The following is a 25,046-nucleotide window of genomic DNA, read 5'->3' on the forward strand; positions in this document are numbered from 1 at the left end:
GTGCATTCAGGAGGCACTGCAAGTGCCCTGCGGATGCACTGCTTGCTGGTGGATTTTTAACTTTGAAAGAAAGTAAGTGGGAAAGCATCTGAGTTGTGCTCTTCAGTTGCTACAGCTCTGCCTGAGACAGTCACCACTGCTGAAATTAGCTGTTGGCCTCCTGTTCAGCTAAGATTTGTGCTACTGATTCACACTGTTCTTCCTCGTTTTCTGCATTTCATTGCAGAGCAACCTCATTGATGATTCTGAAACTTGACTTCATGCATACTCTCCCTCCTACTCCCAAACTGTGATGTTAATGCATTCATTTCTACATTAAAAAAAGAAAAAAAAAGTAGATTTAGAAACAAGAGAAAAATGCACAAAAGATTTTTTTTCCTCAAAGATTCAAAGATTGCTTCAGACAATCTCTTGCCTTAGTAGTTGTCACGTGCTACAATAAAAAACACCTAAAGACCATGGAACTGCTGGTTGAGGTTCTCCACAAATCATCTTGACTGTTAAAAAAATACTAGATTTTAGAAAAATAATTAAGAGTGGGAGAATTTTTTCAGTATGCCTGAATGAGATGAAGAAATATAATTTTTTAGGATGACACAATTGTCTAGTTGCCCTCTGACATTCTGAACGAGCTATTTCAATTTTCTATGCTCTGTTAGCATTGAGTTGTAATAAAAGGACCCATTTTTCTAATTTCAGAAGCCTGAAATTTCATTAGCGTAATAAAAATTGTAGTTATGAAGCCAAGCAGTTGGTCACTTGTGGCAATGGGTATCCTGAGCCACTTCTAAGAAGAGTATATGATTGTCAGTTCAGAAATGAGAGAAATTTCAAAAATCTCAGTAGTCTACCATTGTGTTTTGCCCCTACAGAAGGCAATGTCAGAGAGCCTTTAAAGAGTTTTACTCAGCCTTTAAAGAGTTGCCTGGCTGGGGTCATGCCTGAAGATGGTGGGATCCTTTAAATTTGCATCTAAGATGTGGGCTTCTCTCTGTATTCTCATGTGAATCATTCTGCAATATCCCTGTTCTGAAGAATACAGTCATAAAATTAGGCCCTTTGTTTCATCAATATTTTGTTAGAATTTGAGGCAGAACCAGAGAAGGGCAAGGTACAGGCTCAGATTTGTGCTCATCTCTGCCAGTTGTAAATTGCAGCAATATTTGAACTGCTGGATGTATTTCCAGAACATGTAGATTGGGGCACAAAAAATTATTCTGAGGCCATCACATGCACATAAAAAAGTAGATTGCCAGCTTGCAGCTGTGATGTTGACTTTGTGATATAGTAAAGCCTTTGCAAGAATGTGTTGAAAACCATCAGCATTTGTAACATACATCATGAAAGAGCTAACAAATGGTAAAGGCTTTTCAAGCCAGCCTCTCAGAAACAAATCACTGTCCTAGAAGAAGCACGTTCCCTGCTCTAGTAATCAACCAACAAGGGTGACATTTCTAAGTGCCCTACTATGCCCATAACATTAATTTTTAATTCATTTTGTTCAGTGTTTGTCTGTGTACCTGAACAAAATGACCTTTTGATATTAAAAAAGTTGTAATGGTGGTTAGACAGATGGCACCCAATCATTTCAGGCTTTTAAGCTAAGGAAATAACATGCTTGCAATACATATAGCTAAGTTAATTATTATTAAAATAATTTGTTTTGAATTTCTAATCCCTCTGAAATTTAATAGCTGAAGTATCTTGTGATGAACGTCTAGCAGATTGCATTTAGTAATTAATAAATTGATATACAGTATGTGCTTTTTAGCAGGCTGCCATCTGTTCCTTCCCCTCACTGGGGACAACACTTATCCAGTAATTGTCACACAGTCAGGGTGGAATAAACACACACAATTTAGAGCCTCGAATATTTTCTATTTTAATTTGTAATAGTGCCACTGATTTGTTTTAATGTATTTTAATATGACTTGCAGAAACTTGATGGTGATTAGCACCCTGGATAAGAGGTAGCATCAGGTCTTTTAGCTATTCCTACAATGCTGTGTGACTTAGGAAGATTTAAGATGCGGATTCCATCACCTGGCTTGTCACTGAATACCACTTCAGCTTCAAATAGCCTTATTTATTGTTGTCAAGATCATATTCTATGTAGGTAAAATTAACACTGAAATAAAACAAGCAAGAATTGCTGTTTTTACAGCAAAGGTTCATAAAGGCAGAGGCAAAGGCCCTAAACGTTCAGGCACTCTGTTGGTGGAGACTTATTCTAAGCAGGTTTTTCAGGGATGCTGGAGCATGCTTGGAAGGATGCTGGAGCCAGAGGCACATAAAGACAGACTCCTTTTCCTTCTTGCACAGGATATGTAATAAATGAGGAGAGATTAATCTCATATACCTTGCACTGGGCATCCAGTGTGTTCATGAAATTGTGGGACACCTCCCTTGGCATCCGGTGACTTTCTTGTCCTTTGTTTTCTGCCATCATCTAATCATGCTTATTTTCCCTGGTTCTTACTCTGGAGCTGTTGTGTCTTCCTTTGGAGAGAAAGCAGTTAGCTGCATTTGAAGCAGGGAGTGAGTGGATGCTTGAGTTCTCTAACTGGAGGTTTCTGCAGTTTGAAAGCTGATCCAGTCTTGCAATAGGCCAGCTTTTCTTCCATTATCCACTGTGTCACGTGCACAGAAGCAAGGCAGAAGTTCCAGTTCTCAGGCCTGTGAAATCCCTACCACCTCACAAGGGTAGCAGGAGTCTTACAGTGCATGTCCTCATGTCCTTTGCTTATTAAGTGACACATTGTCATTGTCACAAGCACTGGGCAAGCCAATCACCTTGGCTGGGTTGTGATTAGGGGAGCAATCTTCAAACTCCCCTCCTCCAGGCACCTAAGTAGACCCAGCATCCTCCTGTTAAGCCTGTAACGCCTGTTCTTGCAAAATCCAATTCCAAAGGCTGGTGCCTTTACTGAAGCATGCTTGAAGCAGCAGTTTGTGGTCCACATTGTACATGGAGAGGATCTTTCAGCCACGTATAGATCTCTGCTGGACCAAGCCACGCTTTGCTTCTAAGCCAGCTGGGTGGTTGGATAAGAGAGCAGGACCTTCCACGCTGCCAAAAACTGCTTTGGCATACGATCCAGCAGTGTGGTCAACAGAATTCAAGACATCACTTGCCAGAACTTTGGGAGAGCTCAGGGTAGTGTTGCACTTGCTTTAAATATATACTTACAGACAAAAAGAGCAGGTTTGCAGCTTTGTTTCAAATTATGGGAACAATCTCCTTTTTAACTAAGTGCGTCATTAAAGTTGCCCTAAAAGTTAATGGAATGTAGGATAAGTCACTAAGCTCTGGAGTGAATTGCAGTCCTTAGTGTGCAGTTCCGTGGACTGTGGTATTTTGAGAGGAATTTTCAGAGCTAGCCATACAGAGAGAATCACAGTCAGAAATCTTTTTGAGATTAGTTGATCCCATAAGATATAGTAAAAATCATTATGATCCCAAAGTAGTTAGGAATTGGTTTTCAGAGGGGCTTTCCTGGACATTCTATCAAGGAATTCTATCTATACACAGTTACTGAGGAGTTCCAGCTCCCCCCTCTTCACTGGGAACAGTGATAAATACAAATATACAACATTGTTCCCTTTCCAAGCTGTGCCTTAGGGCAGACAAAACTTCACCTTGACACAGATGGATGCTCTTGCTTTAAGCCTGATTGAAAGCCCTCAGCAGAAACCAAGCCACATTACCATTGCAGGAACACACAAATGAGTTGCTGAGGGAAGCAATTTACTGCTGCCCAGTTCCTCTAGAGCTGCTCTCCATTGACAGGCTCCTGCCCTGCAGCTCCTAAGATATAGCTGGCCATCTTCTGCAGAGGAATAATGACTCGAGGAGAAGTGTAGGGCGCACAGCTCAGAGAGACAACTGGGAGCCACGGATCCTGTCTTTGTGCCTTGTTTCTTTTGAAGGACAGAGCATTAATGAGGTGCTGCCCTGAAACATGTAAGGAAGCTGAAAAGAGAGGGAAAATGAGCTTTCACTCAACATCAAATTAATATGTCAAGAACAGAATTAATCAAGATACTCACAAAACCAAGAAGAAGAAATTCTCTAGTCATCTATACATCAATATTAGAAGCTTGCATAATAAACAAGAGGAGACTAAATTGCTCATTTGGGTGCATATTTTGACCTAATTGTTATTACTGAAACCTACTGGGAAGATCCAATTGATTGGAATATTAAAATTATTGCCTACAACCTATGTAGGAACAATCAAATGGGGGAGAGAAAGGAGAAGGGAGAGGCAACATGTCAAGGGATATATTGCCATTTGAAGATGTTTACACCAGAGAAAGATGCTCTCAAATATTAATGGGTTAACATATTTTAACAGGATACAGGTGTACATGTCTTCTACCAATTCAGGTTAATAAACTATATTCATCTACTCTGTGTTGGTGGGAAATTGTATTGTGTTTTCTTGAAGGACTTGTCTTGGTTCCAGACAGGACAAGGTTCATTTTTGCAGTAGCCAGGAGGTGGCATGGCCAGGACTCAGAAGTTATTCTACACCACCTCACATATTGCTGGGGGCAGGGGAAGGGAGTCTTTTCCAGAAGGAATGGTAGGGGCATTTTTGGTAGGGGCAGCATGGCTGCAGTCAATTTGGGTGCTGCAGTGAGCATATTAGTATTTGAATCAGTCTCTCTTCTGTGCACTTTTGTTTGTAATATTGTTGCTGTTACTGTTTGTTTTCTTATCTCATTGCTGTCTCCAGTAAATTGTTCTTGCCTCGACCTGTGAGTTTTAATTTTTGTGCCTCCAGTTTACCACACCATCCCATCACAGGGGCAACGGGGAGGGGAGAGCAGAGCCAGAGAGCAGCACATGATTTGGAGATTCTTGCTGGGGACACTGAGTGGGAAGTACCATTCCTAAACCACAACAGGACATCAGTCTATATTATATGCAGTGTCTAATACTGTGACTGCTAGAACATAATGCAGCTAGCAGTGAAAGATGCTTCTGAATATCGTAGGTGACTGATATACATGAGGTCCAGCAATCTAATCTAATCAAGAAAAAAACAATAGTCACAATTTTTTAAAAACAAATGGAATTTTAAAAGGTAGAGAAAGCAATTTTAGGAAGGGAGGCAGGGGAAAGGAGAGAGAGAATTTTACATCAAATAATACATAGAAACAATGAGAAGTAGTTGTGGGCTATGATTCTGAAAGTAAAATTGTGTGGGGACATTCACAGGGAGCATAACGAGCTGAAGAGGAAGGGTGTGTATGCTGCATGTGCTTGGTGTGCGTGTTACTTCTTTTGCTCCATTGCAAAATTGAAATACTGCAGTAAAAGTGCTCAGTAAAGCACTCTGGTTGCATTTGTAGTCAAGTCAGATAGTATAAATGGGTTATGATGAAATGTTTTCCATGCTAGTGGTACCACAGAAGGATATTAAGCATGTTGAAGTATTTTGTAACCAGCAGGTTTGCCAGGTTTGCACCTGAAAGCTTTAAAAATGGGTGGTAAAGAATTCTCTCGGCTGTTGATGATTTTTTGTCTCTTTTTCTTTAGTAGAATAATGATAAATAATATAGAAATATTTTCAGAAGAGATAAATGTGATGACTGGGGGGCAACAACCTCTCATTCTGGCACCTATGAGAAGCACAGCAGTGAAATAGAAGGTGGAAAAATCAACTGAGTACAAAATTAAGGGAGAGGAAAAATACTAATGCCAGTCACTGTGAGTTCATGGAAAACCTTTATTGAGAAAATCACCATTTTTTAAACTGATTTTTTCAAGAAAGGCATTTGTACAGCAGAACATTTTATTTAAGAGTACAACCACAGAGCCTTAACCTTTCTCAGTCAAATGCCATCTTTAATCTGATACAAGTCTAAGTAACTAGAGAGCACAGCATCCACACAGTGCACATCTAACGTGAAAAAATACTGCAAATCAATAGATCATTAAATGTTAAGGAGTTGGCAGAAAATGAGTGTGTTTCTGTTCTTGGCCTTATGACCCCTTCCACTGGTGACCTGGGAGCAAATCAGTCAGCACTGATTTGGTGTGGATGACAGAGAACAAGTCACTGAGCTAACAGGATGCATAAGCAGGCAGGATTGTAATGTCTGAGGACAGTTATCTGTAGCGAGTGCAGGACCTAGGTAATTTTTCCTTGATGTCAGGAAAACATCTCTCCTACAGACTGTTGACCCTGAAAAGTATTCATTGGGGAATAAAGTGGATAATAAAGTTAATATGATTGTCAGTGCAGAAAAATGGTCAAAAAGTAATGTGGTTGTTTGATGTTTAAAGTGAAGAATGTCACGAATGGTATTTGGCTTTGGTGACAACTTTTCTGGAACAATATGTCCAGCTCTTGTACTCGTACCTCCAGAAGGTGTCAACTTGCTGACAAAGGGCATCAAGGGTCATAAGAACAGAAAAAGAAGTGGAAATACCATGAATGAAAGCAGTACCATTTGTTTAACTTATTCAAACTGTAGGGGATGATTTATTAGCATGGAAAAGGGAAATCTGACACTAAAGGACGCTTTAAAATGCCAGATGTAGGCATAGGAATGTGCCACCTGGAAAGGAGGAGAAATCAAATAAGATGTGCATTTGTAAAGATAAAAGCAGATGACCTCTACTGCAACTTGATAAGAATGTTGATAGAATTTCTACAGCAGGAATTTTGTTTGATAGGTATTAATCTCTGGAAAATGCACAGCATGGCAGTTAGCTTGCAGGTCTCACCTGCACCATTCTTCATGGAAACACAGCCCCACAGGTCAGAGGGAGTGATTCCCTGCAGCCAAGATCCAGGGAAATTAGGAAGAGCTGTTGTGGATTTCTTTTTACTGTTTGTATTTAAAGAATGTAAATTCAGCTGTTCCATTGGTGGTGTTTGATTTACTGTTGCCACAGCACATAAAGCTGCTATGAGGAGAGGAAGGGAATCACTTTGATCTCCGTCCATCTGGCAGCCCGGTGCAGTCAGCTGTGCACCACCACCATGATACTGTGATCCACTTTAAGTGGATCTTGACTCCCTCTGCAGATTTCTGTGGTTCTTTTCCTTCCTTTCAAATACCTAGCCCTCCTTCATCACTTTGTTAAAAATCAAAAATAGGAGTGGCTAATGTTAGTGAAACAGTAAGAGTATAACTTATTTCTTTTTTATGTGGTAAATTGTTTCTCTTGGTGAAGACTTTTGATGTCCATGTCAACAGTAAAATTATTGTAGATGATTTTAGGATCAGAATATTTGAGATATTGATTTTACTTTTTAGGGCACATAGCATTTCTACCAGATTTTTGTCAGTTAATAACTTTTTCTTTTATTCCTGTGGAACTAAGCAAAGTAGTCTGGAAAATACACCACAGCATGTGTGACATATGAGCACAGTCTAATCTCATAGGCAGGAATCAAAAAGGGGAAAAATTGCAAGCAGTAACCTTGCATAAGGATATCTTTAATTAAAGACTGTCACAGAAAATAGCATTTAAATCCCCAGTACCTAATATTCAAGGACATCTAAAGGGACAGGGTTTATACATTATCAGTGGCAATTAAGAGTAAATGTGACTGGGATACATGTCAATGCCAGGTATGTGCCTGGTGAAGCGGGAATAAATAAAAATGACTGAAATAAGAATAAAGGAAGAGCCAATCAATGAAGCATTAGTGTTTTCAGATATGCTTTTCTGTCGCTGCTACAGTTCTACCAACCTCCAATTGACTGACTTTCAAAAAGGGAACACTATTAAGGTTAATAGCTTCAGTATATGACAGCTTTATGTTGACAGTATTCCTGAAAGCAAATGGATTTAGGTAAGCAAAAACAGAGCTAAATTTAAAAGTAATCCTTTCTGTTATTGTTTGTTTTCAGAGTATGAAGGATCTGGGACAGAAGTTCAGAGAAAACACTCAAAATGTGGAGTTTGCAAATACAGGGCCGAGTGTGATGAAGATGCAGAGAATGTCGGGTATGTAGTGTTTCCCCCAACAATATCACTGAACAAAAGGGAAAAAATGTTAAAGGTACATGATTTTCTACTTGACTGTCTTTGTTCTTATTAACTGAAGCTTTAATGCCATCCAGTAATAATGTGTTTGATATGTGTCTGTAAAAGAACAAACCATCTGTGGTCGCAAAGTAGTGGGAGAAAACAACAGAGAGTTGTACTAGAAAATTTTTAGCTAATATTTTTCAAAGAGCCTTGATTTGTTTTATCCTGCCAACAGAACAAGTCAAAAACCAAACAGGAATGCAAAATAAGTACTGATTATTCAACCCTGAGATTTTTTTCTCTATGTTCTCCTTGTTCATAAAGTATAACATGCAGTTATTTCCATCAGTATTAACTTTGGACCTAAACGTGAAGTTGAACTGGGGACTTGAGCCAGTCAGATCATCCAAATTCCCTGTGGCATTTGATCTCTTAGATGCACCCAGGGGGAAATTAGTGAAAAATATTAATTATTGTCAATTAAATTTCAAAACAAATTATCAAGAAACAAGAAGCTTTTAAAGACAATTCATAATGCAGAAGCAGATGCACCACATTTCCCTGCTCGAGGTACTTGGTTATATTACACCCCAGCTGTCCAGGCTCCGTGGAACTCTAAGAAGGGGCAGAGATATCATGAAGGAAAGGGCTTCTTCAGACAGCCCCATGAGGCTTTAAGGGGTTTTTAAAAGAAGCCCTGTCTGCTGATGGGGCTTTTTTTTCCAACAGCCTTTGTCCTAGCAGTGGCCACCAGTGGTTTACTGGGATCTGGGCTGGTGGCAGGTACTGGGTTTGTGGCTGCAGACACCGTGCATGAAAGTGTTTGAGAGACTTGCAAATGGTACATTTTTGTATCCACAGAGGGAACAGCATCCCAGAATAACAGTGCCTGAACATCACTAATCGGAGAAAACATCACTCTCCCTTTTCTTGTCTTCCAGCTGGAATCAATTTAAAGTTAAAATATGTCTTAATTGCACAAGGTTTTATTACAGGATACCAGCATGAAGACATCTTAGGCAGTAAAGCAGCTTAGCACTAACATTCAAGATGTACATTCAAGATTAAATTGTAGAATACAAGGGAAAGCAAAATGGTAATAGTGCTCATGAATACTAGCATGATACTTCACAATTCATAAAATGCCATAGTACTGAATCCAGCTTGCTCTTTCCAGGAGAGAGACAAATGAACTGGAGCTGTTTTTGTAATACTAATAATCTTTTGGAATATTGCCTTGGTCTACTTCATTTATGACTGGAAAGATGGTATAGATTATATATATTTTTATATATATTTTTATATATATATATATGTATATATGTGTTTGCTTTATGCACTAAGATGTGCTTTTGGCTTTGGAAAATAAATCCTGAAGCATTCAACTTCAGTAAAAGCTTGCCTAGTCTTTCTGAACTTGTAGAGCTGGAATTCCTGCAGCTATATAGTATCTATAAGAAAATTGGGATAAAGCTGAAGGGAGCAGAAGGCTTATTATCTACATCCTACTCATATGAAATGAAACCAGTTCCTGCTTCTTGACAACAGGCAGAGAGTGCTCTTTTGCCTCTAAGATTTTTTTAATTAGTCCTCATTAAAAAAAATCAGTGGAAACAAGACCTTTTATGTAGAAAATGCACAAAAGTTAGAAAATATTCCCATGTAGGTTATTTGCAATTTATTCAATAATATTTTAAAATTCTATACAGGAATTTAATATAATTTAATTTTTTTCCCAGTGCCTTTAACCATTAAAACAGGCTTCAGTGATATTCACTGTTTAGCCATAGATAAATCAGAGTCTGTTAACACAGATTGCCTTCACAACGTTGGTTTTGACAAGTCACATAGCAAGTCACAAACTTGCTAGAGTAAAATATAGGAATTGGCATAATTTTTCATAAAATCAAAACAGTTATTTACCTGGCAGAAACCAGGATTGAAATCTTCTATTGGGAAACTTTAGTAGAGCACCCCTTATAATTGTTTTTAGCATCTAATTTTTATTCTTTCCTGCTGTGTTTCAGTGTGGGTTTTGACATCATAAAATTATATCATAACCATACAAAGTTACTGGCAACACAAATATCTTTCATTATGTATAAACACTGCTAGTCAGAAGTATCATTTCATTCAAATTTGTGCTAGATTACAAACACTATCACCCCTAAGTCTAGCAAATCACAAAACTCTCTCATTTCATAAAAATATTTTTGTTTGATTTTCCTTTTTAAGACACAAGAATGTCCACTGGAACTTTTTTGGATAGTGTGGTAATGTCTACTGAATCACAAAGAAAAGGTGTAATTAGTTCCATTCATGTAGGTTTATAAGGCCTGGACAGCCCTTGCTTGCATCTTGTGATGTTAAGACACTTAATAGAGTGATCCAGGTGATAACAGAAGGCATTTAAAGAAAATCTTGCTCCATTATAGTAACTGTATGAGTTAGCTGAGCTGTCCCCTAATGTTAAGTAGATCTCAAGCCATATTTATGATACAAACAGTAAATGCACAGTTATGAATTTTTTCAACTCCTTTTCCAAGCTGTGCAACCTGAGACTTTATAGACACCACCTCCTTCTGCTCCAACTGCTTGAGAAGCAAAATAATATCTCTACTCCTCATTTATCAAAAAGGAAATTAATTTATGGGTAAAATGTTTAGTGAATTGGTGGGAAGGGTGCCACACATGCCACAGCATGTTGAGTGGTTTGAGGTAAATGAGCTGGAATTAATGAGGAATCCCAGAACCTGCCAAGAGGCCACCCTCAATAGCCTAGGGAGCAGAATAGGCAATTTTTCTCCCAGTAATGGAAAAATCCTGCTAAAGACAATTTTATTTCCTGCAGAATGTGGTTTGTTTTTTGGGTCTGGAAAGTGGTGGGATCCTATGCAAAAGGTGGTGGCACCTGATGCTTTCAGTGAAAACTGTAGGGGAATCCTTACAACAGAGAAGCAGAACCAAGACCCTTTGTCATTTCCTGATTTTTGGAGTTGAGCTTGCGGGTCCTTAGACTTACCTAAGCAGGTCCTTTCTTCTCAGAGGCGCACAGTGATGTCCTGAGGGGCAACTGACACAGGTCAAAGCATGGTAAATTTTGTGTTGTCGTAATGGAAAATGTTTCTACCATGAGGGTGGTTGGACACTCCAACACCGTGTCTGGCATTTCCATCCATGGAGATGGTCTGAACTTGATCAGACCCAGCCTTGGGACTAACTTTGAGCAGGGGCTGGGAATACATGATCTCTGCACATCTCTTAAGTCTAAGTTAATCAGTTAGTCTGTGTAATTACCAAATCTTGGTGCATTTTAATAGCAAACTTAAAGAAAATTGGTTGTACAGAGCTGCAATATGTGCCCTATTACAAATTAGAGATGTTAAAATGTTTTTTGCTCTTAAATTTTATTTTCCCCTTTGAAAAAGTTACAGATTCTTAGTTTTGATGTTTGGTGTTAAAGCATTAAGGCTATCTCTTGATCAAAAATGATACATATGCTTTTATTGCGCTAGATCACACATAGTTTGAAGAAATCAGGCTTTGCACAGGGTTTTAGATTTGTATCTTCATTATTTTTTTGACTTCACAGAAACACTATCTGTGCAAGTGTTAATAATGCACAGTAAACTGAATGCAAAAGTATAAACAACTTTATAATTTCCACTGCCTCTATGAAAAATTTCAATGTTGATTCTAGGTCAAGTGGTTGAGACACAGAAATAAAATCTTAGGAGAGGGTTGTCATCAACAGCACACTTGGAAAATTTGTATTCAGCTATATGCAAATCGGTACATTATTTCTTTATCTAAACTCTGAAAGTAATCAGGTTGAGGAAGCATCATAGAAATACATTTTTCCATATTTTTCTTCTTTTTTCATACAACTTGTAAGTATTTTAAAGAGTTGCTAGTTTGTGGTCAATCTTTTCAAGGGTATAGACAATCACTTGTGGATGCACTAGTCTGAAATTGCATAAACACATAACATGTAATTTGCATGAACAGTGATTTTCTGTAGATCTGAGGTAACAGGATGCAAAGAACAGGATGGGTTGGGTGGGACTTCCTTCCCATTGAGTGCCAAAACTGAAACAGTTTGTATATATCATGGGAAAAACTGCTGCACTATTCTGTCAGTGTCTGCCTTTCTCCTCTGACCATCAAATGTGTCTCTGGCCAAAAGCTTCCTCCTCTTTGTTGAACAGACAACATATTATGTATGGTGGTGTAAAATGTGTGCACAAGAGGTTGGTAGACTTATATTCTTGTGTGAGAAAGTGGCAAGAAGCCCACAAACATAGGTAGTATAAATGTGGCTGGGTGTTTTCTGTTGGAATTTTGAATTAGAAATGCATTTGTGTTGAGAAGTGGACACGGAGGTGGCAGCACAAAGCTTGGGGCCATGTAGAGCTGACGGGGTAAATTCTGTAGGTCAGATCACAAACATACAAGGTTTGCTCCTGACTTTTTCTTAGCACACACTGGGCTTTTCAGTTCTACTGACTGTTCATGAGATAAACAGATCATCCTATCAGTACACAATCAAAAGGTAGGATCTCTAGAGGGTCTGGGCTCCTGCCCTGCACTGCAACCAGGGATAATTCATCCAAGTAAGATCAAGGACTTCTCCAGGACAGCTCTGACCATCTCCATGAAGAAAGATTTCACAGCTGGGTGTATCTGTTCAAGGGCTGAACTTGTCTCACTTTGAAATAATTTCTTCATGTTCAATCACAATTTCTTTCCCTGTGACTTGCAGCTGTTGTCTTTCACAGTGTCTTTCACTCCTCTTTGTGTACCTCTGAGAAGAGCCTCGCTCTCACCTCCTCGATAACCTCTCTTGGGTTGTTGGCCACAGCAGTCACTTCCCTAGGCTTCTCCTCTCCAGGCTGAAGAGGGGCAGTGCCCCCAGCCACTCTCACAGCAGCCCACATTCCATCCCTCTGCCCATCACAGCCTCTCACCACTGCAGCCTCTCCAGTTCCTCACAGTATTTGCTGTTACTGGGGGCTCTCAAAGCAGGACAGAGTGTTTCACATGGGACCTCATGAGTGCTGAATGCAGGACAAGAGTCACTTCCCTTGCTCTGCTGGTGCCCCTCCTGTGATGCAGCCCCCCAGCCTGCTGCTCCACTGGACCCTCAGGTTCTTTTCTGCAGAGCTGCTTCCCTGCTGGTCCACCCACAATGTGTCTTGGGGCAGTGTGACACACGTCCTGTCATCTTCAGACCTCTGGAGGTTCCTCCATCGTGTCAAGGCCCCACTTGAGTTGTTATATTTTTTTTTTTTGGTCTTTGATAAGGAAATCACTAACTTAAAAGTAGCCTCACTATAAAAATTCAAATTTATCATGTTCTCAGTTTTACATAATTTTTTTAACAGAAGAAATATGGAAATGGGATTCTAAGCACATTCAGTCTTTTTTTTTTAATAAGTGTACTGTGCTGTCAAAGATATGTTTTGACTTATAATGTAGATTTTCAAGAAAGATTGACAGCTGATCCCCAAGTAGATCTTTTGAGAATAACATTTTATGAGATTTACTTTGGAAAGTAAAGGTACCTCAGAAATATATAAATTTAACTGGCCTATAATTTACATAGTGTCTGTTTTCACAAAGGCCAAGCCAGAATTTCAGAAATATTAGTATTAACAGTTAGAAATGCCAATGTGGATATTTCAAAAAGTCCTAGTCTCTGCCTTGTCTATATAAATTGTCCTCCAGGGAAAGATTTGGCCTGTTTGAAATCTGGCATGCAAGTTTATACTTACCTCTTTTGACCACTTTTTCACTCATTTACCAACTTTTTTTTAAATTAACTTTTTAGGGTATGATATTGGATATTCATAAGGAAGGCTATGTAAATCCTGTGTAAATGCAACTCACAGCTTTCTGATCCAACAGAAGAAAAAAAACCTAAGTGTGCAAAACAAACCATTCAGACAATAGAGAAAATCAACTTAACAAGGGATTTAAGACTGTGTTGTGGGATTATGAATTATGAAAATCTGTGTTCAGGATATTCTGATATGATAGGAATAGCATAATGGTCTTTTCACTATATTGGCTATTAAGAAATTGAATAGATCCTAGATGGGTAATAATCCATGTCTGGTTTTTGATGTATATTTTTAGTGATCTTTGCAGCAGTGTGTGCCAAGTCTTTGAAGGTTCCTATTATTTGGGGGTGGAGGGAGGGTCAGGCTGCTTTTGAGAGAGCAAACATCAGTTCACCATGTATGCTGTGAGAAGCTCACTGCAGTAAAGACTAAATTTCTTCAGTGGTCAGAGAGAGCCATGCTATGTAAAAGGGGAATGTAGGAAAAGGGATGTCTGGGAAATAGCTGAAGCTTGTGGTATTCAAAGGGTATTCTGGATTGCTGGGAAAAAGTAAAGACAGAATGCTAAAGCCAGGCACAAAGAAGCTTTGTAGAATTGGATTCTACTTCTCTTGTGCTATAAAGGGATTTTTAAAAACACACCAAAAACCTGATGGAGATTCAAGTCTAGTCAAATAGGTAGAAAAATCACTTTGAAATCCAGATTTTCTTAGTTCAAGTTTCATCAGGGAAGAACTGCACACAAGGGAAGCAGCATCAAATGAAAGCAAATCCTTCATTTGGCATGGTTATATTCTTAACTGCAATTGAAACACCCCTGCTATTTCAATTCACCTAAATTTATTCCATCAAGCATACCCTTATCCATCTGTGTGCATTTCACACACTTTGTTTTACTCTAGTGTTTCCATTTTACATTTGTAAGCAGATGTGCCAATGAATTGGTGAGTACCTGAGAGTGCTCACTCTTGTCAGCTACTGGGAAGGGATAGCAAGCAGCACTCCCTGTGAGGCCAGGCCAGAAAAATACATTTGTGAGCAAGACCCAGGTGGGCAGAAACACAGCAGCCTGATCTGTTGGTTGGAAATGCCAGTCTCTCCCAGCAGCCAAGCCCGCTCCACAAGTCAGTCATGCTTTTCCTTCCCTTTTTTCCGTCCCTTTTTTCTTTGAACCTACCAGGATTTTTAAGCACACAGAACTTCCAACACACCACGTACACCTTGAAGCCTGAAAACAAAAGGCAGCCTTGAAATGTGTTCTGATCTCTGGGGATCTAATTAATTTGCTAATAGCACCGAGTGCTCTTACAGCCTGAGCTTGTCACTTCATTTTACTAAGCACGTTTACTTTGTTACACCTAGTAGCCCCTAAAAAATGAGCTGTACATCCTCATTTCTTGCTTATTAAAACCAGCCAAAAAATCTGCTTGGCTTAATTATATCACTTTGTACTTTCTTGAAATTCAGATGCTTTTCTGTTTAACTAATGGTGTTAATGAATGATAATGCATCAGCTCTCTAATGACAGGTGACAAAAATCAGGTACTTTTTCTCTGTACCCTAGTACATCAGGAAAACATCTGAATATATCCTTTTGACTTCCCTGGGTTAAGTGAGAGAAATGATCTGTTGAGGACCTTAGCAGGAACCTCCTCCAGCAAGACATCAATTTGGAGCATTAACTGTTTAAATCCCTTTGGTTGAAACCAAAAGGCTATAGGGAAGAAAATGTTTGTAGCGCTCTCACTCCTTTTACTCCAGTGTGTCTCTTACTACAAGCTTTTCCAGCAAAAATTTGAAGCACTCATTCACTCCTTTCTTGTATGAAGCATGAGGCACATTCAAGATGTCCTTAATACACAATCCTGCTAAGTGACTTTACCTTAAGTGACTAACTCTTTTCTTCTGAATTTTACATTTAAGGTTCACTCTCTTCTTGGGTGCCCCTCTTGTGTTTCTCCCATGTGTTCCTGCTCCCCCTTCATGATCTCAAGCTTTTCCTGCCCTGCCTTTGTAAGCAGCTCTGCATTGTCTTTATGCTCTCTCTGTGCTCTGTCCCCAGCAGGAGAGAGACTTCATGGAACAGATTGCAATATGGGACTGCAATTTTGTGTTCAATTTCAGTCTTAGCTGTGAAGGAAAACAGTCCTTGGTGCCTTTCACACGTTCTCCTGCTTGCAAAGGCCTCTGATAAGATTTTTGCCCTTTAAGATACCACTTTTAGCTCATTCTCACTGTCTGCTGTGTCTTCTCACATACTTTGGTGTGCTTCTTGTGTGGTCTGTGGTATGTTTCAGACCCGTGGGCTCTGCTTGGTAGCCTTGAGCTTTGACTTCTTCTTGGCTTTGGCTCCCAAACTGGCTGGTGGGGGGGAAGCTGGCTTCCGCCAAGCAGTTGGATTTCCTGTCATCTCAGTACCAAGCTATTATCTGCCCTCTGTAGCTCTTTGACGTCAGGATATAACATATTTTCAGTATTTCATAGTGGGTTTGTTGGCAGGTCTTCCAATACTTTCCTGAGCTGCTCATCTGTTTCAGTCTGTGGTGGTCCCATCCCCTCACAGGGACTCAGGCTCCAATTTCAAAGTCTTTGATGTGAAACATCAGAGCAGCAACTTGCTCTCCCATGGTTTTACCTTCCTTCACAAACACCAAGCAGTTAAAAACAACATTCTTTTCATGTTTTCTGTCAAGAGCAGCATTCCCCATATGTCACTACTCTCATCTCACGATTTGTCACTTCCTGCAATCCTGTCTGTATTTTTGGTCTAGTGGAAACTGTCTGTGAGCAAGGAGAAGCTCACTGCATCCTATGCGGACTCTCTGATGAGTCCAGGTTTCTAATACATGCTCCTGGCTCCCTCTCTGCCACCCTACTGCATCTGTGGAAACCCTTTTCCCTTCAGACCATTGCACTCAAGCCATGTCCTCTCCTTAACTTGTTCTCTTTCAGCCCTCTGAAAGGCTTTAGAGGTTTATGATGGAATAAGAGTTTCCATTTTTTGTGAAGTGCATCAGTCCAGTTCAACTGTTCATTATGCCACAGGGTACTTCAACCACCTGCTTTTACATGTCAGACAGCTCTGCCAGTGACCAGTGACCAGCTGGCCAGGGGAAGGCTGGAAGTGCCACTTGGCATCATGGTCAAGGGCAAAGGAGTAGCTAATGGCAGCAGGCAGATAATCAGATACATGTGAAGGGGCTCAACATGTGAAATTTCTGTACATTGATGAGATGGTTGGAGACTGAGACTGTTGATCAGAATACCAGGGTCAGGAATTCATAAGCACCCCTAAAGCAAGCATCTGACAATTCTGAAAAGGTAAGCATTTAAGAGATGTTTAACATAAATACAGCAAAGTATGGAAACATAAGTAGTTTCCAAGCGGTTTAAACTCTAGTCTGCAATGTCACCATGAAAAAGAAAAATATATTTTTGAAACTCACCTTATTTGTCACCTTATTGGAATGACAAAACCCAACCATAGTCATGATGCTACAGACATCAGATGGTGGCTACAGGCAGATTTAAGGGAGAACAATAGTATCTGTCTGCACACAGCCAGTGTCATACAAATGAGGACCAGCTCTCTGCTAGTTTGTGTCAATAAATATGCATGGCTGCTGAGCCATGAGGCTTTTATTTGTGTGTAGTAAACCCTAATAAACTCCTGATTAGTCTTAACATCATGTGGGAGTAGGTAAACAAAATAGTATTTCCATCCTGGTTCTGAGGTTTACAACCATTACCATTTCCAGTAAGAAAGATTATCGTATGTTCATCGTACTGATATTTAGAGACTTCATTAGTACTTGGAAGTAGGTCCCTAAGATGTGTAGAGACTCATTACTGGGGCAGTTTTTCACTGTCAGTAGGTGCACTTAAAATCCTGTTTGCACTAGAGGTGTTCTGTCTAGCAACAAGCAAAAGTTCACAGGCATGGCAAATTACCTGCAAAATTAGAATATTTAAATTAAGGAACAAAAGGTTCTCATGGAAGAAGAGGAAGAGAGAAAAGTATGCTGGCTATCTTCAGTGTTTCTGCAGCATGGAATTTGGTTCTGCTGCAGATTTGTTACCAGCTTGAGGCATATATTCATCTGTTTAATAGTTTAATTTTATCTGCAACAGTGGGAAAGAACATAAAAAACCTGGTAAGCTGGTTGCTTGGATGTTTTCCCCCTTCCTGTGACTTACGAGAGTAAGTCACATCAAGATGAAGCTAATAGTTACTCCCGGCAGTCAGACCATGTGCCCCCTGTAGACCTTTCTGCCAAGGAGAGGGTCTTGTGCCCACTGCCACCTCCTCAGAAGGTGCAGAGTGGCTTTCTCATCTCATGACATCGGGAGGAGCTTGGCTGAGAGCTGGACATGGTGTCCACCTTGTTCTCCCCCTTATTCTGCAGCCACACTCCTTATTTTCCCCACCCCAAAGGTGGAGATGAACTTGCAGAGCAATGTGAAACATACACAGAAACTTTCATTCAAAAATAGAAGTTCAGTTAGAAAACAGAATATTATTAAAATAATCAGGGGTGTGAGGCATGCAAAGTTGCAAAGTTTTCCTGTGACATTCACATATGAAAAATTTCTGGACTTCTTGCTGGGGCTACAGTAGTATCTAAACATGAAGAGGTTGTAGTCCTATCTGAGCCTTTGGCTGTCCTACCTCTGTGTGGTTAGGAACTGGCTATGTGCTAGGTCTTCATTTTTCCTGCTTTCATTTTACAATCCCTAGTTGCAAATTGTGTGGAAAATCATTCATCCTAAACAACCAAAATGTTAATGGGATGCAATATGAAATAATTCAGATTGCATAATCCTGTTTTAAATGCAACATAATAGACCTATTGTTAACTTTCAAAGGTATGAATGAAAGTCTTTCTGAAATGACACAGCAAGATATTAACCAATATTAACCAAGCATATTCAGTCTATAGAGACATTGAAATAGAACTCTTTCTATTGCCTAGCAGAAAAGGGAGTCCTTTTTGTTTTCCCTCTCAAGGACCCTGATGCTGAAAAAGTTAGAATATTCTTCTGATTTTCTTCACACTAGAGAATAAACACTACAAACTGGTATATTAATGTAGTAAACCTTCCTACTAGTGTGTTATTGCTTTTCAAGTGTATTCTATGAGGTTGATACCAGAGTAAAACTACAAGAAACATTAATACATTCTTGAAAAGCACACTGAAACATGTATTCACAATTTTGTACATTCTGCTTGGAAGCCTGAGATGCCAATGACTTCTTCAGCATCCTCAAGCAGCACGCCCTCCCCTCCTGGCATTGGTGCCTGAGCTAGTGTTTACTTAGGACTTAACATGACTTAATTTTTACTTGCTGGATGTCAATTTTGTTTTGCTGTATGCTTCAATTAACAGGTGTGTATGTAACATAGACTGCAGTGGATACAGTTTTAATCCTGTATGTGCTTCTGATGGAAGTTCCTATAACAATCCGTGCTTTGTCAGAGAGGCATCATGTCTGAGGCAAGAGCAGATTGACATCAGGCACCTTGGGCACTGCTCAGGTAGGATTAATTCTGGCTTTCTGGAAAAGTTAAGTTCTGACATAACCTGGCTTTACAGACTTTCCCTTTTGTATTTTTGGTCAGAAGTCACTGATGCAGTTATCAGTGAACTCATCACCTGTAATTTTGAGTTCCCTGCACTACACACATAGTGCTGTGTTTACATTGCCTTTCTTTGGCTGCTGTTACCTGGAAAGACAGGAAAAGCTCTTGGGAAAATCTAAGCAATAATCCAACAGTTCTTACATGAGGGGGTGGTAGGAGACCCGAAGGAATACGAATGTGTGGGAAATCTTCCTTCTTGTTGCTGTGGGCTGTAAAATGTGCTTCCAGTGTGAGTCAGGTTGGGCCCTGATTGCACATACATTGATCCTTTATTCTTAAGCGGTTTTTCCTTTATTTGCATTTCAAATGCTTATTTGGAAATAGGCATTAGAAATATGCTTATTTCCAACCAAAGTGATTATAAAATTTCCTTTTCCAGTCTTGGAATGGTCCATTGAAGCCCTCTGCCTACTGCCTTGTAGCTAATCCTGCCCATAATCCTTTGGTTTTGGGGGCTTGCATTTAGGACTTTCTCATGGGAATAACAGATTTCTACCAACTTTTTGCCAGTTACATCTAGATCTGTAACTTGGGCAGTTCCAACACCAAAACAGACTGTCACCAAAATCACCTAGGTCCATACCACAGAAAAGTTTTTAGTCCAAAACCTAAAGCTTGAGGTGTGCCATGTTGGTCTGGACACCAGGGCTACCAACTAGATGTGATACCAGCCTGGTTGTGTGGGAGGAACAATGTGGGAGTGTGTTCAGCTTTACTGCAATTTAAAAGAGTTCTTTGAATATTATTCTGGCTTATCAGTGTTGCACACATAGTGGTCTGGAGAATATCCTTTCCTAATGAGTAACCATGCATGTATTTATCACCTAGAAACAGATGACACAAATGCAGTTGGAAAGAAAGATGATGGCATGCAGTATCGGCCAGAAGTGAAAGGTATGGTGCAGACTTTGTGCTTCTTGGTTACAGCTTCACAAGGTGACAAAATAGAGCATGCAAGTCCCTTCTAGTCTGCCTCACAGCTCTGATTCCTGTAACTGAGACAGGCCTGTGAGCAGTTTCTCTCTTGCAGCATGTTGCAAGGCAAGCAGGAAGATGTGCATGATTTGTGAGTTTTGCCTGCTGTATTCCTCTAATGTGCCCAGCTGCTCAGTACCCTGTGTGGTGGCCATAGGATTGGACTTCCTCCAAGTGCTGGGAAAATTGCTTTACTAGAAGACAACAAGCTGTGGCATTCCTGATGAAATAACATAGCACAAGCCTCCCTGCTATGATCCCATCTTTTCTGTTGACTTCTGGGAAAAATGGACGATTCTGTATTTGTTAGGTTGCTTTAAAATATTTTCAGTGAACTAATATCCTGAATCACATTGGTTGAAAATGTTTCACCTACATGAACTCTACCTTACCTTTTAATGACCTTTAATGCCTCAACTTTTTCTTCATCCCTGCTAGTCAGATGAGCACACACATCAAGTATCACTCCAATGCTTTCTTTAGACCTCCTGTTGCTGGTAACATACTTGAAAAAGCCATTCTTGTTATTTTACACAACACTGGCCAGATTCAGTTCAAAATGAGCTTTGGCCTTTTGTGTCTACAAACCACAGCTCTGTACTCTTCCTGTGAAGCCTGATCTCACTTCCAGTGGCCATACAAATTATCTTTCCTCTTGAGCTCCACAAAGAGCTCCCTGTTCAGTCAAGCTGGTCTTCTACCCCACTTGCTTGACTTACAATGCAGCAGGATTTTCTGCTCCTGTGCTTCTAAAGGCACTTCTGAAACCTTGACCAGCACTCATGGACCCCTCCGAAGCAGATGGCCAGGGTACTCTGCTAAAGAGCTCCATGAATAGCTTAAAGGTTTTTTCTACTGAAATCCAGGGTAGCAATGCTGGTGTCCTTTATTCTCATTGCACTGAAAGCTCAACCATTAAACTCAACCATTTCATGGTCACTATGGCCAAGAGACCTAAAATTACACCCCCCATGAGCCCTCTATTCACAAATAGCAAGCCTAGGAAGGCTTGGCTCACTGAGTACCTTTGACAAGAAGTTATTATCTCCTGAAAATGTCAAGAAAGTCCTGCTCATCACAGCAATATTATATTCCCAGGTGATGTGTGGGAAGTCAAAAATCTCCCATAAGGACAAGGGCTAGCAATCCAGAGATTTCTCATAATTGCTTAAAGAATAAGTCATCAGTGCTCACATCCTGGCTGGGCACCCAGTAGTAGATCCACTACCACATTTCCTTGTTTTCCATCCCTCTGGCCTTCCCCCAGGCTCCCAACCACATCAGCACCAACTGTAAGTGCTGTACAATCGCCTCTCCCTTACATACAACATGATACCTCCAACATGTCTCTCTGCCTGTCCCTCCTGAACAGCCTGGAGCCCTCATTTCAACACTCCATTTGTGGGACTCATTTTACCAATTCATGCAAATACCAGTGATGTTGTAGCTCTGGGAGCTGACCTGTGCTTCTAGTTCATCCTGTTTGTTTCTCCTACTGTGTGTGCTGTTGTTCAAGCATTTCAAATGTGTTCCTGGGCTCTCCATGCTCCCAGGAGCAGTGGAAGTGTTCCCACTAGTACTTGCTACCCTCAGGTGATGCCATGTGACTTACCTACTGTAATGATGTTGGAATCCCCTTCCCCCATCAATTCTACTCTTGGTCTTCCCAGCTTACACCCAAAAAGTCATTTTATTCTTCAGGACAGGTTGGTTCCATCAGGCCCCAGCGTACCTTGTCTCTTCCATCATTTAAAACCCCAAAGTTTTGGTGGAAACACCAGTCCCAGAGCAAGGTATTGACATTCTGGGCTCACCTGTTTGTTTCAAGTTCCCCCCATGATTGGGAGGGTTGAAGGGAAACATTGTCTGTTCCCAAATGTTTTTTAGCACTGTTCCCAGGGCTTCTGAAACCTCATTTGATTGAACTCAGGCTTTTTGTGGCTACATCATCGTTAGTAGCCACATGAAAGAGCAGGAGTGAGTAGTAGTCTGAAGGTTGCAATAACCTCTTCAGTCTTGTGGTGGCATCTCTAATTCAGGTCCCAGGGAGGAAGAGAACTTCCCTGAAAAGAGAATCCAGTCTGCAAATGGGTGCTGATATTTTGCACAGGAAGGCACCACAAATGAACGTAACTCACTGTTCTTTCTCCTCAGTTCTGGTCTTAATGCAGGTTTTGTTCCAAGGGGTTGCTGCCTTCTCTGTTAGCTCTGGTCTTCAGGTTTTTTTGTCATTATACTTGTTTTGCACTCCCATGGCTTCCCTGGGTAAAGCCATCCAAACATGGCTTTTAACATCCCTTGTGTTCTTCTTGAAAAGTCATTCCGTGCCAAAAAGCTTCACATATTTTTCTCTTTTCACAAATTCTCTTATTTTCACTGCATATGATGTACCAGTTGGAGTGATTTAATGTCAATTTTCACTTACATTATGAAGGTATAAAAGGCACCAAATGCAATATACATCTTATTATGTTATGTAATGAAACACCACTTTCAGTTCCTATTCCAAAGAGGTAACAGCCTTTTATTCATTGCATGTAAATTGCCCTTGAAATCTAGTTAGTGGAAAAACCATTGTATATAATTATTATTATTAATGTGTATGGCTTGTGCAGTCTCACATTCAGCAAATGATGTGGATGGAGAGAGTATGCTTCATGAGAAAAAGGTTGTTTTGAAATTTTTTAATAAAGTGCTCAGGTCTCTCTAGATAGTGAGAGCCTGAATTGAACTTCTTTGAATTGATTTTTTTCATCCAGGATAAGAGAACAGTCCACACTCCTACCTGTTTACCTGTGTGCTTTTGCTTTTGGTTCCTGTGAGTTAATCTTGTTAAACCCTGCTCTCTGAATGGATAATATCTTTTAGTCTCTAAAGGTGCTAGGACTTACCGGCTCCTGCAGTGCAAGTGGCTACCTAAAGTTCCATCAGAAAGGTCTCTCTTCCCACATTCAGCTGGCTTGGTGGTTTTCTTGCACCAAGATGAGCATCAGGGTTTCAGTTTTTATGCATGACTCTTCCTTCTGGTGAAGTTTCTAAACTCCTATATCCAGTCATTCTTTCAAGGCTCCTGCACGGTTGCATCTTTCACTTTGAAGCTCTGAAGCAGTCTAGCAGGTGTCTCTGATTAAAAATGGATTCCTGTCAAAATAGGAGGTAAATAGCCTCCTATTTTACACTAGGAATCACCTCCTGCATTTAACACCTTCTTGCTTAATGTAAGTTTTGCCTCTGACCTGTGTGTGGCTGTCTGGCCACTTTTCAGGGGATGCACTTTTCAGTTTTCCACTGGGCCTCACGTTGTGTATCAGTACATGTATTAAAACCAGATAGGTGCAGGTCTCTGAACATACTAATATAATTATCTGTAGCCCATTACAAGGTTTGACTGGGATTACATATGACAGTAATAAAATTCTTGGAAAATGAGGAAGATGATAGTTTTGGCATGAGACATCCCCACTTTTCTCCTCTTAGACATGTCACCACATAGTCTATTCCACCAGTGCAGTGGTAGACACTCTGTCAGTATTAGTCAACCTTCTTCCCTTGTCAAGTCTTCTGTATCTTCAAAACAGCCTGATTAACGTGCTTCCTTATATCTAAAACCTCTAATACAGGGTTGCGTTTTTTTTCTCCAGAACCAAATTAAAATACATTCCAGACATTTTAGAAAAAAAAACCTAAAAGATCAGCATATCTCTCTTTTTGTCTTGTAAAAATACATTCTCTTTCTTGCTGGTTTAATTTAAAATATCTGCAATTGTATAAGAAATTTCTTCTTCACACTCCCTTTTGCTTAATAGTCTTTTATTTGTGAAGCTATAGTCTATTGCCATGGAAATGAACACAATTCTATAATTATGCTCACATCTTAAGATCCCTGTTCATTATGAAATATCAGCTTCTGTATTTAGGACTTCTTTACCAAAAAAAATTGGGGGGGAAATGGTTGAAAATGAATACAGCTTTGGATAGTTTTGGTAACACAACAGAGGCATGAAAGATGTTGGGGCAGAAGGGATTGCCTTCCTGTGCTGGGCTGAGCTGGACAACAGCTAAGTGCCCACCAGCTGCTTGCTCTATCCCAGCTTCCCTCAGGATGATGGAAGAAAGAATCAGGAAAGCACACATGAGAAAAACTCATTGGTGAAGCTAAAGGCAGTTTAAGAATCAAAGGGGAGAAGAAAAAGAGGAAAAATAAACAAGAGATGCAAAAGCTGCCACTCACAATATCCCATCAGCGGACTGATGGCCAGCCAACCTCTGAGCAACTGCCACTTTGGAAATACCAAAACTATAGTTTTTATTGCTGAGCATGATGTCATGTGGTGTGGGACATTCCTCTGGCCGCTTTGGGTCAGCTGTCCTGGCTGTGTCCCCTCCCAGTCTTCTTGCTGAGGGGAGAGGCAGAGTGAGAAGCAGAGGAAGTCTTGATGCTGTGTGAGCTCATTCAGCAACAGCCAAAACAGTGTTGTGTTACCACTATTATTTCAGCCAGAAATCTAAGCCATAGCATTCCATCAGCTGCTGTGAAGGAGGTTAACTCCATCCCAGCCAAAACCAGCACACCTGCCAAAGGAATGG

The 25,046-nt window shown here is 40.2% G+C and overlaps 1 protein-coding gene across 2 annotated transcripts in view; it reads left to right on the forward strand.

Annotated features, from left to right (window-relative positions):
* Positions 1-25,046, forward strand: part of TMEFF1 (transmembrane protein with EGF like and two follistatin like domains 1) — a 114,372-nt gene that overhangs the window by 81,698 nt on the left and 7,628 nt on the right. Inside the window, exons 5-7 of one of the 2 annotated variants that reach the window (XM_030943990.1) lie at positions 7,879-7,975; positions 19,231-19,379; positions 20,319-20,378. In XM_030943990.1, coding sequence (XP_030799850.1) covers positions 7,879-7,975; positions 19,231-19,379; positions 20,319-20,378 — 306 coding nt within the window. Of the gene's footprint in view, positions 1-7,878; positions 7,976-19,230; positions 19,380-20,312; positions 20,379-25,046 lie in introns of both variants that reach the window. The other variant, XM_030943989.1, reaches the window with a different exon arrangement.

This window comes from Camarhynchus parvulus, chromosome 2 (genome assembly GCF_901933205.1).
Source record: "Camarhynchus parvulus chromosome 2, STF_HiC, whole genome shotgun sequence".
Lineage (NCBI taxonomy): Eukaryota > Metazoa > Chordata > Aves > Passeriformes > Thraupidae > Camarhynchus > Camarhynchus parvulus.